At 32.8% G+C, this 12,683-nt stretch overlaps 1 protein-coding gene across 1 annotated transcript; it reads right to left on the bottom strand.

Annotated features, from left to right (window-relative positions):
* Window positions 1-1,359: 1,359 nt before the first annotated feature.
* On the bottom strand, window positions 1,360-4,121 carry LOC120077180 (GDSL esterase/lipase At2g04570-like). The gene is made up of 3 exons (XM_039031085.1): window positions 3,679-4,121; window positions 2,789-3,278; window positions 1,360-2,079 (listed from the first exon to the last, which is right to left on the bottom strand). Exons 1-3 carry the CDS (start codon window positions 4,048-4,050, stop codon window positions 1,886-1,888), a joined length of 1,056 nt encoding a protein of 351 aa, XP_038887013.1. The 5' UTR covers window positions 4,051-4,121; the 3' UTR covers window positions 1,360-1,885.
* Between the last annotated feature and the right edge of the window lie 8,562 nt (window positions 4,122-12,683).

Genomic DNA, 12,683 nt, shown 5'->3' with positions numbered 1-12,683 from the left:
AATTTGTAGCACTTTACAACATTTGTAACATATACAAAGCGGGCCATACTCGTAGTGTCACTAGGATAAGGTATCCAACCTTATCCATCTACTACAGATCATTTAGGTTATCACTTAAACATGATCCACCTGTATGTCTCTACATACATGTTTACAGATCATTTAGGTTATCACTTAAACATGATCCACCTGTATGTCTCTACATACATGTTTAAGCTACAAGATAACCTTGGATGTTACTTTATTGGTTGGTGGTCAACCCAACTAATTTTGAAATAAAACATCATATATTTTATTACATAAATAAAATGTTTGTATATTACAATTATAAACTATGGAACCCTACGAGATTTACGACATCAACCCCAACAAGGATTTGAGGACTTTTAGAAAATAAAATGAAAGCTAAAACTTTAAATTTTAACATTAATATTATAATGGTAATTTCTTTTTAGTTCAGCAACACGTGTAGTGTGACATTCGACCTTTAGATCTCTTGGTGGAGAGCATAAGCCTATTTGGAATAATTTTTTAAATGTTTCAAAATTTTCTGATATAAACTCTATACATACTTAAATCATTTGAACCATCCTGAAGTTAACTTTTATTGTATATGGACAATAGTTTGATTGACATCAAACTTCTTGAAATGCCTTGAGTGTGATATTAGACGTTTCAAAAGAATGGTCTCGCTACCCAGTCAATGAATTGAGGTCATTATATTCATATTTACGTTATTGCATTATTTACGATTTTGGTCTTAGGATTTAGAGAAATGCATCATATAAACTCTCTACTCTAAAGGCGCTTCTAGTTTGTAATATGAAAAATTCACTTTAATGATAAATTGTTCTCCCTCCACTTATTGACGTAGTTAACATACTGTTGGTCAACCAAGTAAATTTTTATGTCTACTATTTTACATTTTTTGTTTCTTTATTTCTCGATCTCATAACAAAACTCATTTGCGAGATATGGTCTTTTGGTGGAAGAAGGCATCTCTTCTGAATATATTGAATCAAGATAATTAAAGACCTCACCGCCTTTTTCTCCTTACTGTTATTTTATATCTTTCCATTCAATTGAAAAATGATTATTTTAATTAAAACACAAGCTTAGTACATTCAATATATTTTCTAACTAATAATCAATAATGGAGAGACTTTTTTTCCCTCTTAGTTGAAACATAGGTGAAGATTTAAACTTCGGATCTTCTGGTCAAGAATATATGTTTATCTTCAGACAAAAAAAAAAAAAAAGAAGAAAGAAAAAATAGTCTAATCCTTGTCGTTGTATATCTTATCACGTTACGTCTAACAAACCATGTATCTTATGTTACATATAACAAAACATGTTAAATGAAGCAATAAACCCACACATCAATTTCACAAATAACAAAGCTTGGGATTTACTAGTATATCAAAATTCTTAAGCCCAATGGGCGAAGGATAAACAAATCCAATCAAGCTCTTGAGCTAGCTTCTAAGCTAGTTAAACTAGGCTTCTTTTATATAATACGTATATATATTTAACTTATATGAATATATATAATATATAGTACAAACTTATACTATTTGATACATAGAATTAAGCTAGAAGGGAAAGTCTATACTACTATGCTATGCTAGATGGGGCGATTATATTTTTGGTAAAACACCGTAGATTTTGAAATTGATCAAAACAAGAATAGTGTTTTGAACCTTATTCAAACAATAGAATTGTTTTGTCCAAGGATATAAAAATCTCTCTCCAAAAGACGTATTTGATCAAATACGACTAGTAAAAAGACAATTTTCTACCCTTCCAAAAGCATCCTATTGTGTAAACAAGTTTGAAAACAACCATGTTTTCTAATACAAGTTTCAAAACCTCCAAAATTATAGAATCAAAGAAACTGGGAAAGTACATTTTTGACCACATAATTAGAGACGAGTTGGTTGGTTCTTTGAGTTGGATGAAATGAGTCCCAAAAAATGTACTTGTTTGCATCTGTGCAAGTAAACATGCTGTTCCGATTGCAAGCATATCCCATTTCAAACATCCCCGTAGCACAGCATGCCGTTGATGTCACATCAAACCCTGTCCAAAAAAAAAAAAAATAAGACAGCGTATTTAAATGCTATTTTCGTCAAATAATACTTGGGCGGTACGCACCCCATCTCCGTGCATATCCTTCAATCAAAAACATAAAAAATATTTTATATTCATCTGGCCCACGTTATTTTATATTTTCAAAGGAAAAAATATCACATTTTATAAGTACAAAGACAAAAATAAACTAAAGTTGAAGGAAGGATGATTTAAAATGAACATTTTGAAAGTTTAAGAACTAAAATAACTAAAGTTTTAAAAGTACATATACCAAAATGAACCCTTTCAAAATATATGGAATAAAAAAATTATTTAAACCTTAAAAATACTTCCCTTATGATTTGACAATGAAATAATTGTGTACACATTAAACTTTTGACATGTGTTTATTTATTTTTTAAAAAAGAACAAGGATTAAGTGTAACCTAGATTGCTGCATTTAACTCTTGTGCTCCCCACATCTTTACCACACAAAGAAGAAGTTAGAAAAAAAATATTTTTTAAAATAAAAATGTCACGTGACAACATTTTATTAGACTATATTTGGGATGCACCTAAGGAGCACCCAAATTTTTCTCTTTAAAGAAACTCTTTATGCCCTTTAACATTTTGTTGTCAAATTCAAATTTAAATAATATTCTAATTCTTTGAGGTTGAAAATTAAATATACCGTAGCCTATTAGTTTAAGCTCGTTACCGTAGAGAGAAGGCTTTTTGATCATGCTCAAGAGAATGTAGTAGGGATTTGAAAACACCAACTCGACATCGGGAAGGTCCTTGTTAAGTTTCACAGTCAAAGCCTTGAGTTTGTTGTTGAAATCCATGGCAAGATTGTTGTAACTCTCCAAACAGTCATTGCCTCCAAAAAGGTTTCTTGTTCTTTCCAATGGCAAGCACCCCATCGGCGGTAGTCCACCAAGGGAGATTTTCCGAGCGCCGAGGCTGTGGAGCTTCTCGATAAACCCGCCCGCGATCCCGACGAGAAAGTCTTGGTATTGTTGGATGTTGTATTGTGATGAACGGCCTGGCATTGTGTAGTAATTCTCCAAAAAGTCATTGGTTCCTAAGCTCATAACATATAGAGCTTCTTTTATTGTTTCGTTTGCTGTGGATGAGCCTTCATATGCTATCAACTTTGCTTGATACTCCTTGTAGTATTCGAGTTGCTTCCATAATGGTATCACTGACTGCGATTATTAGAAACTTTTTATAAGCAACCACTTTAGTTTCTCTTCTTTTTAACTCAAAGTTATGACAAATATTTCAAGAAATAATGTAGTTTTGTGATGAAATTAAGATAAAAAAAACTGACATTAAAAAAGCCAGAAAAAGAACCAAATTATTCTTTTTAGAATAAAGTATAGAAACCAATATAAACGGGTTGAAAATACAAGAACCAAAATAGACATAAACCTAGTTATAAAAAGACTCAAATAAAAAAACTACATGGATGAAATAGACTTTCTACCCAACAAAATAAATACAGCATAATAATAATTATTTAATAAAACTCAAATTTTATTATGTTTTTTGAAAAGAAAATAAAACAAAAGAACGAAAAATGTTATCAAACGAGTCAAAAATTACCAAAACGTCCGAAGTGGCATTGTCATAGCCAGTTCCAGCAGAAGCAAAAGTGACTCCAGTGGCCAAATCCGAGATGTTATAGGTAGGATCCAAGTAAGCTGGAATAGTTGACTTCAACCCAAATGCCTCAGAAATGAAATCCGTCGGAATTCTCCCATTGGAAAATCTCCCCGTCGCCTTCCCACCGGCAAAATCCCGACCATATGGCAAGAAATTGCTTCTTGCAATGGTGGGAATGAAGTTGTTATTTCCAGCATCGACCGATGAGTCACCGAAGACGATGACCGCTGGAACTTTTGCTTCAATTATCGTCTTCGGAGACGAAAGGAGGGAGACAATAGTGAGAGAGCATAAGAAGACCATGTATGCCATAACTTTGGTTTGGTTATGTGATTTTTGGTGAATCAAAAAACAGAGTGTAGCTGAAAGTGATGAGGGGGAGCAATGGAATAAATAAATATGGTTGTTGGGATTGGAGGGGGAAATAAATGAGAGCTTGAACTGAAACTATTAAGTGTGGAGAAGTTGTTGGGGGAGTTTTAATTGTTACTAACAAACATTAAATGGAATCATATTCATATATACATACATACATTTCATATTCTCATTAACATTCTAATCTAACGACAAATTCTCTTGTTATTTCTATTGAATTAAGTTACAAGTTTAATCTACAAAGTAAGGTTACAAGTAATTAAAATTTTCAAATTTGTGTCGAGCATATTTGTTTATTTTAAAAAATATTGAACATGTCACGGATCGATTAAAAACAAAGCTGAACATTCTAAAACTATATTAAACGGTGGCAAAGTTCAAAAACGTATTAGACATATAATTGAAATTTAAGAGTCATATTAAACAGTTTTTAATAGTTTAAGAATTTATTAGACAAACATTGAAAGTCAAGGGATTTAAACGAGGAAGAACGAGGTACTTGTTCTAAAATCTGGATACATAAATTACAACTAATTCAGAAGTTCTTACTATAAATAGACCTGAACGAATTTTTGGACGAGTAATTCATTTTCGATAAATAACTCAAATTTTAAAGACTAAATTAATTTTCTTTTGAAATCTCAAGAATCAAAATGATGCCAACCTAAAAAATTATGGACCAAAGGTATATTATGCTTTAATTGTACATGATGCATTCTAAGTATTATCAAGATTGACTTTTGAAGAAATTGATATTAAAACATATAATTTTGGAGTGCTTCCTTACCTAATTTTACCTATTTTTTTTAATGATCCTTTTTAAGTGTTTGAAATTAAAAGTTTTGAAGAAAGGCAATAAATGGATTTCTAGAAAAAAGGAGAGCCAAAAAAAGGGGATGATTAATGAAGTTGGCAAAATATAAGTAATTAACATGAGCCTCACTTTCACTTTCCTTCCCAACCACCTTAGGCTCATAAACGACACGTCGTAATGGACAAATGAAGAAATATAGGAGAGTTCATTTATTGATGTGGTTGGAACCGCCCATGATAACGACAATATCATGGGTGTCGGATATGAACAGAAAAGGGGGTGCATATGGGCCTCCGTGATTGCCTTATTATTTATATATACCATACAAATATACACATTAATTTATACTCATTTAAAATTATTGTATTTATTTACATATACATATTTTTTTTTAAAAAAAAAATTCTAAGAAAGCAAAGATTATGATTTATGTGGCTGTTTCAAACAAATTTAGTAATAATCATCTTTTTTTTGTTGGGTTAAAATTAAAAGTAAGTTTTAGCATGATATATTATAAATTATATAATAACATAAAATAATAAAATTTAGGTTTAAAATATCATTTTGGTCTCCGTACTTTAATATTTATTCATTTTTAGTCTTACTTTCAATAAATCTTAAATTTAGTTTCTCAAAATTATATTTTATTAAAATTGATTCCCGTAGGGGTATAAAATGACAACTTCCGAGCACTCATGCGATCCACCAATTCCTTTATTTCAATATGTTGTATCCTCTCCAGAACCGGAGCCCCCTTACTTAAAAGCTTAAAAGGGTTGCTACCCTGTTAGAAACAGCATGACCCTCAGAACGACAAACTGTAAACCGTCAAGACACGACGGTCATGCGAAGAGCAAAATCTGCAAAACAGAAACTCGTTATAGGCTGAGTCACAAAGCTCACTCTCTTTAAGATGTTTCGCAATTCTGCCCAAGTATGCAAGCAGGTCTGAAAATTGTCACGTCGTCCTAGGATAAAACAGCCAAATGAAAACTGATCGGAAATGCACCGTTATTGATCAGAACGTACACCCTTTCTAATAGTAGGGATGGGCGAACGAAATGGAACGGGATGGGCGGACGAACGGACCGTTTCCCCCTATTTTCTGGTTAAAAAAAACAATATTTTTTTTTTATTAAAAATCATCATCACACACACATGCCCCGCCTTGCCGGACGGTGGCGTGCGTGTGAGATGTCCACGATCTATCTCCTCACTCCCTCCAAGACATGAGTACCCCTTGGGACCTAAACTCAAAACACAAGGTTGGAGTACATAAAGGAGACTTCCAACACCAAAATTTTCAATTTAGGATTCTCCAACCAAAAAAGTTGGTTCCCTCTTTGTTTTGAAAGTTAAATTTTCACCCAACATGCTCTAATTGATGATTTGTCATGTTCCTACTCCCTGCGATAATAATAATTTTCATGCAATAAAATACAAAATGAACATATATTGTTAAATTTATTGTAAAAATGTTAATAAATAATATATATTTTTGATAAAATAACAACATAAAAGTAATAGGGACTAAATATATGATTTATTGAAAGTATATAGAGTATTGAAAGAATGAGGGCTAAAATTGAACCAGCCTAAAAGCATGAGAACAACAGTAGTATTTCAATCTAAAATAAATACTATTTGGTTAGTTTTTTCCTATTTTCTCCATCCACATTTCTAGATTTAATTTTATTCGTTCGAACTTTCAATAAATCTCAAAACAATAAAATTTATACATAAAATATGCTAAAAATAAAAATTGAAGATAGTTAATATTTAACGAAATATTTAAATGGAAACTATATTTTTTTTTTGTTATTTATAAATTATTACAAACAAATATATTACTACTATTGAATCTCTAGTTTTTAAAATTTTTATTTTGACCAAACTCCCACTAATAGTCATGTACTAGTACTATATATATGTGTGTGTCTTTTGGAGTGTCATTTGATCCGTTGGATTTTGGACAGCCTAGCCAAAATTGGGCTTAGGTAGCTTGTCTTTGGGATAAGTATAGGAAGCTTATCTTAAAATTTATTTAAATTTCTCTTTTTAATTCTTTATTTGTTCATTGGAATATCGTGAAATTAATTTAAAAATAAGAGCAAAATGTAATTTTAGTCTTGTAAATTTGATAAGCTACACTTAATCTAAAAAATTTGTAAAATGGTTCTCTTCTAAATAGTCTTTGATCATTAGTTGACTTAACAAAATATAGACATTGAAGGAATCGAATTCCTCGTGGAAGCGTGTGAACCTCGTGCATTTGGATTTCAATATCGAAATTAACAAAATACAGAGAAGTACCATACTGAAAACGAAAAGTGGGATAAACATATAAATCTTATAAGCATGCTGCTCTAAAGAGAAACGGAAGAAGTAGACTTATCATTGTAAAGATCTCTTCTTCACTAAGACTCATCCACCGAAATCATGAATAGTACAACATGAACATCAAACTTTCTTTCCCAAAGATCAAGACACCACCACTTGGGTTTCATTACTATTCTCTAGTCAGGAATTAGATTGTGGGATCTAATTTGAGTTTTGGAAGAAGAATGAATGATAAAGAAAATTTATGAGAGAGATCAATATTTCAGAGAGATTTTTTTTTCCACATTCTCATCATATTCATTTTGTATTCTTGATACATATCTTATTTGCAGATGGAGAGACGTGAAAAAACCAATCAAATAACTCCCTAGAGGAGTTTTTTTCCCTTAATTTTTATTTAAAAGATAACTTCAGAAAAATTTATTATGCCTCATGGACAAGAAACAAATCAAAATCCTTACAAGCCAACTGGATAAAAATTGGAGGAAAATCCTCCAACCACACACCATTGACCCCATTATCTTTAGCTAGCTTAGCTACATAATCAACCAACGAATTACAACTGCGAGGAACAAAAACAAATTTAACACAATTGAAATTTTTCGCAAATTCACAAATTTCTTCTACCCAACAATTAACCTCATTATTTGTTGTCATTGTTTGGTTATTCTGATGTCTGCAGGCCCAAAAATAAGATTTTCCACTAAAGGCCCAAAAACTACAGATAAGATCAACTTAGGTTGTTGAAAATAATGGCTGTAGATGAGCCACGAGTATTAGAGAATCAAGCAACACGTGTATGATAAGATTTCATCAACCGGCTGAATAGAATATTGAACTCAGAAGGAAAACTCGATAGGTAAAAATTTTCTTTCTTCCTTAATCAATGATCTCTCTCCTTTACTCGATGATCTTTCTCTTTTACTCGATACGCTGAATATGTTGTAGTTCGCTTGTAAAATGATGTTTGTTTGTTTGTTTTTTTGTTTTTTGTTTTTTTTTGTTTTTTTTTTTTGCAGAGAAACAAATGAAGATTTACAAGGAGATTAGGAGAAAGAGAGAAAGAAGATATAGTTACATGGTTTGGCCAAGATGCCTACATCCACATGAAGATTTTCTTTTCTTTACTTATTGAAAACTGCTTTTTACAGTAGTTTTGTGTTTACAAGAGAAAACTGATGAATACAAGTTGTAGATCTGATCAGTAGGTATTTATATTGCATACCTCTTGTCAGTTACATGATGTATAATTTTTATCATGTAAAAACTAAACTAGCTGTACTATGTATTTGAGTCAACATTTTTCAAATTCTCTACCTTGACTCTAATGCATGCAATCTTCTAATCTTTCGGATTCTGACCAATTTGTTTACCTTGTGTCTGGAAGATCGAAACCAACTAACTCAAGGCATTTGATTAACTTGAGTTTTGGTTTTGGTTTCGTCAACATATCTGCTGCATTCTCTGATGTGTGAACTTTTAAGATTTTTATTTCCCCTGTCTCTACTTTGTCTCTGATGAAATGATACTTTATATTAATATATTTTGTTTTTGTGTGGTATTGTGGGTTTCTAGATAAGTGTATAGTACTTTGGTTGTCAAAGTAGAGTTTTACTACTGTTTGATTTAATCCAAAGTCTTTCAACAATCCTTTTGAAGGAACTCTAAATTAGAGAACCAGTGAGTGGAAGCGGATCGTTCTAATCTCTATTGTGAAAGAACAAAGACATTTACAGTCATTCAGAAACGATTATGCATAATAGATAAATTACAACATGCTACTTCAAAGTAAATACATAGGAATCGAGTATAATACCTTTAAAGAAATCTTTCTTCATGTATTTCCCTCGATCAGTCTCCAACGCGTCCAAAAAGAACTCAAATGCAACGATCAGAACTCGATCTCAACGAACAACTGGAAGATCCTCGATCATAACAAGTGAAATTTGATCATTGATCCTCGTCGAGTAAAACTCGATCCTTAAACACCAGCGAGTAAACGAGACACTACCACAAGAGTTACCTTGGTATTCTTTGTGTGAGAATCTAGGAGTTGTGGACTCTGTATGACTTTTGATAAAGGAGAGGAGGAGGTGAACGATCGAGTATGCGATAGAAGAAGGAAGTCTATCGTATAGACTTGATACTCGATCGTGTAGCAACGAGTAACTATAGAATACTCGATACTTCATCGTTTAGCTCTCTAATACTATTGTTAGTAAAACTCTTTTACTTGATAGATTTTCTCTGTGAAACGATTCGAATGAATTTGCACCACATGAATGTTCTAATGATTTGGAAAACTATTTTCGTTTTTATCTCACAGTTATAAACCGCCAATAACCTCCCACTAAGTCGATTATTGAAGAAAAAGAATAATTAATTATCACATAATTAATACATTATAATAAATATAATAACTAACTTATCATATTATATTTATAACCTATATGTTTTAATATTGCATCATATGCAACATATAAACCATAGTTCTTTTTCTATATTATGATATTTAATATAAATTATATTTTATATTTATTCCTCCAATCAAATAATGTATCAAATACATCATATCAATTATATACATATAATTGAATTAATTTAATTATATCATATATAATCAAATTCCCTCTTGTTAATTTGAACACTTCAAGCTAACCCAAAATCTGATTCTCAACTGAACCCACTGAACTACCAAGGGGACCTTATAGACCGTAGCTTGAAGCTCCAACGGTATGTGAATAATTGACTAAACTCTTTAATCACGATATCCACCATCCATTAACTGCTGGTCACTCCACTAAAGACCAACAGTTGCACTCTTCGCACTAAAGATATATTTCTGTGTCCATATAACCAATCAACAGTGCGATGACCTTCACAAATTGCTAGTAAGTACATCTGGTTTAATTTACTGTTTTGTCCCTATAGTTACATTTAACTTCTTAAGTACCACTGATTTCTCTAATGAATAATAAGTCATAGTCCCAATATGACTGAAGTCCTTCTTTCTAAGAGAGAGTGTGGCCACTATGTTCAAAACCCGAAATCAGCCTTTAAGGGAGCAATTTATCTACTTACCCTACTTCGGGAAGGAGTGAATTCCGTCTTGTGTAGCTGAGTTCACAATTCCCAATCAGACGAATTCCCAAAATGGTAGGCTTTTTAAGTTGGCAATCTGACCACTCTTAACCATACAAATCAAAGGACTACCATCGTAGGCAAGAGTTTTCAACTCACTCAGGATTAAGGTCATATCACCAATGGTCATTCTAGTGAAATGTAAGTCTTAATTATCAACGGGGTTATATATAGAGACTAATCATTTCGTGGTCTGATCTTATACAAACTCTTTGTATAGGATACCCCCGCTCGCATGTCTCCACATGAATGGTTAGAATCAGACCATTTATAGCACTTTACAACACTTGTAACATCTATAAAGCGGGTCGTATCTATAATGTTACCAGGATAAGGTATTGCTCATTTATCCATATACTACAAACTATTTAGGTTATTACTTAAGGCATGATCTGCTTCTAGGTCTCACATACATGCTTAAGTTACATAAAATAACCTCGAATCTTAGTTTATTGGATCGAGTAAATGCTGATAAAATAACACTTATTTTATTAATAACAATATGTTTACAAAGTTTACAAATTATGAGACTATCCGGAGAGTTTAGGACACCATTCCTAACAATCTCCCACTTGTCCTAAAGCCTTGGGAGACTAATATACAATACAAAACAATACAAAATACAATAAACTAGGGATACATTATATCCCAGTAACATCTTCTACTTGCCCTAGACAAGGTGCCACGTGTCTCGTAGACCCAGACTCTCTAGATGACACTCGAACACTTTAGCCATGAGAGTCTTTGTAAATGGATCAACAACGTTGTGCTGACGCGATCTTCGTGACAATCACATCAATGCGATGCACAATCTCCCGGATCAAATGATACTTTCGTTCTATGTGCTTGCCTTTTCGGTGACTCCGAGGTTACTTAGAATTTTCCACAGCTCCACTATTATCAAATAAAGTGTGATTGGCAAAGACATATTTGGAACAACTTCCAAATCAGTAGGGAACTTCGTAAGCCAAACAACCTCTTTAGCACTTCACAAGCGACTATGTATTCGACTTCCATAGTGGAGTCCGTGATGCATCCTTACTTGATGCTTCGCCATACTATAGCCCCTTCATTCAGATTGAACACTGACCCTGATATCGATTTATGAAAATCTCTATCAGTCTAAAAGTTAGAGTATGTGTATCCTGTAAGGATCAAATCCTTATCTCCATACATGAGCATATAGTCCCTCGTTCTTCGAAGATACTAGAGGATCATTTTGACTACCATCTAGTGATATAATCCTGGATTGGATTGATATCGACTGACAATCCCTACTGCATAGCAAATGTCAGATCTAGTACATAACATTGCATACATAAGACTACCAAAAACCGATGCATAAGGAACCCGTCTCATTTCCTCAACCTCTTGAGGTGTCTTAGGACACTGTTCCTTATATAATACAATTCCATGCTTGAAAGGTAATAAACCCTTCTTGGAATTCTACATCGAGTACTTTATCAACATCTTGTCAATATACGATGCCTGAGACAAGACCAACCTTTTGTTCTTACGATCTCTTATGATCTGGATCCTTGGAACAAACTGCGCCTCTTTCAAATCTTGCATTTGGAATTGGGCGGCTAGCCATTTCTTAACGTCAGTCAGAAAACCTACATCATTCCCAATGAGTAGGATATCATCCATACAACACAAGGAAAGCTACTGAGCTATTAATGATTTTCTTGTAAACACAAGACTCATCAACATTCTGATCAAAGCTATAAGATTTGATCTAGTATCAAATTGTATATTCTAAGATCTAGATGCTTGTTTCAGTCCATAAATGGACTGATTAAGCTTGCAAACTTTTTGCTCTTGATCTTGTTGAATGAATCCTTCTAGTTGAGTCATGTAGATGGTCTTCTCAAGATTACCATTCAAAAAGGCAGTCTTGACGTCCATTTGCCATATCTCATAATCATAAAATGTGGCCATAGACAGGAGAATCTTGATAGATTTTAACATGACAATAGGTGAGAAAGTTTTTTCATAGTCCACTCTCTCAACCTGGGTATAACCCTTTGCCACAAGTCTAACCTTAAAGGTCTATACCTTTCCATCTACACCTCTTTTCCTCTTGTAGATCCATTTACAACCTATAAATTTTGCTCCATCAGGTTGATCCACAAGCTTCCAAATAGAATTGAAGTATATAGACTCCATTTCTTGATTCATGTCTTTAATCTATTCATCTTTGTCAACATCTTCCATTGCTTTCTTATAAGACAACAGATTCTCAACTCCATCATCAGATATGATGTTTTGGGCT

The sequence above is a fragment of the Benincasa hispida genome, chromosome 5 (assembly GCF_009727055.1).
Source record: "Benincasa hispida cultivar B227 chromosome 5, ASM972705v1, whole genome shotgun sequence".
Lineage (NCBI taxonomy): Eukaryota > Viridiplantae > Streptophyta > Magnoliopsida > Cucurbitales > Cucurbitaceae > Benincasa > Benincasa hispida.
The sequence above is the reverse complement of the archived record's forward strand: the minus strand, read 5'-3'. Positions and strand labels throughout refer to the sequence as shown.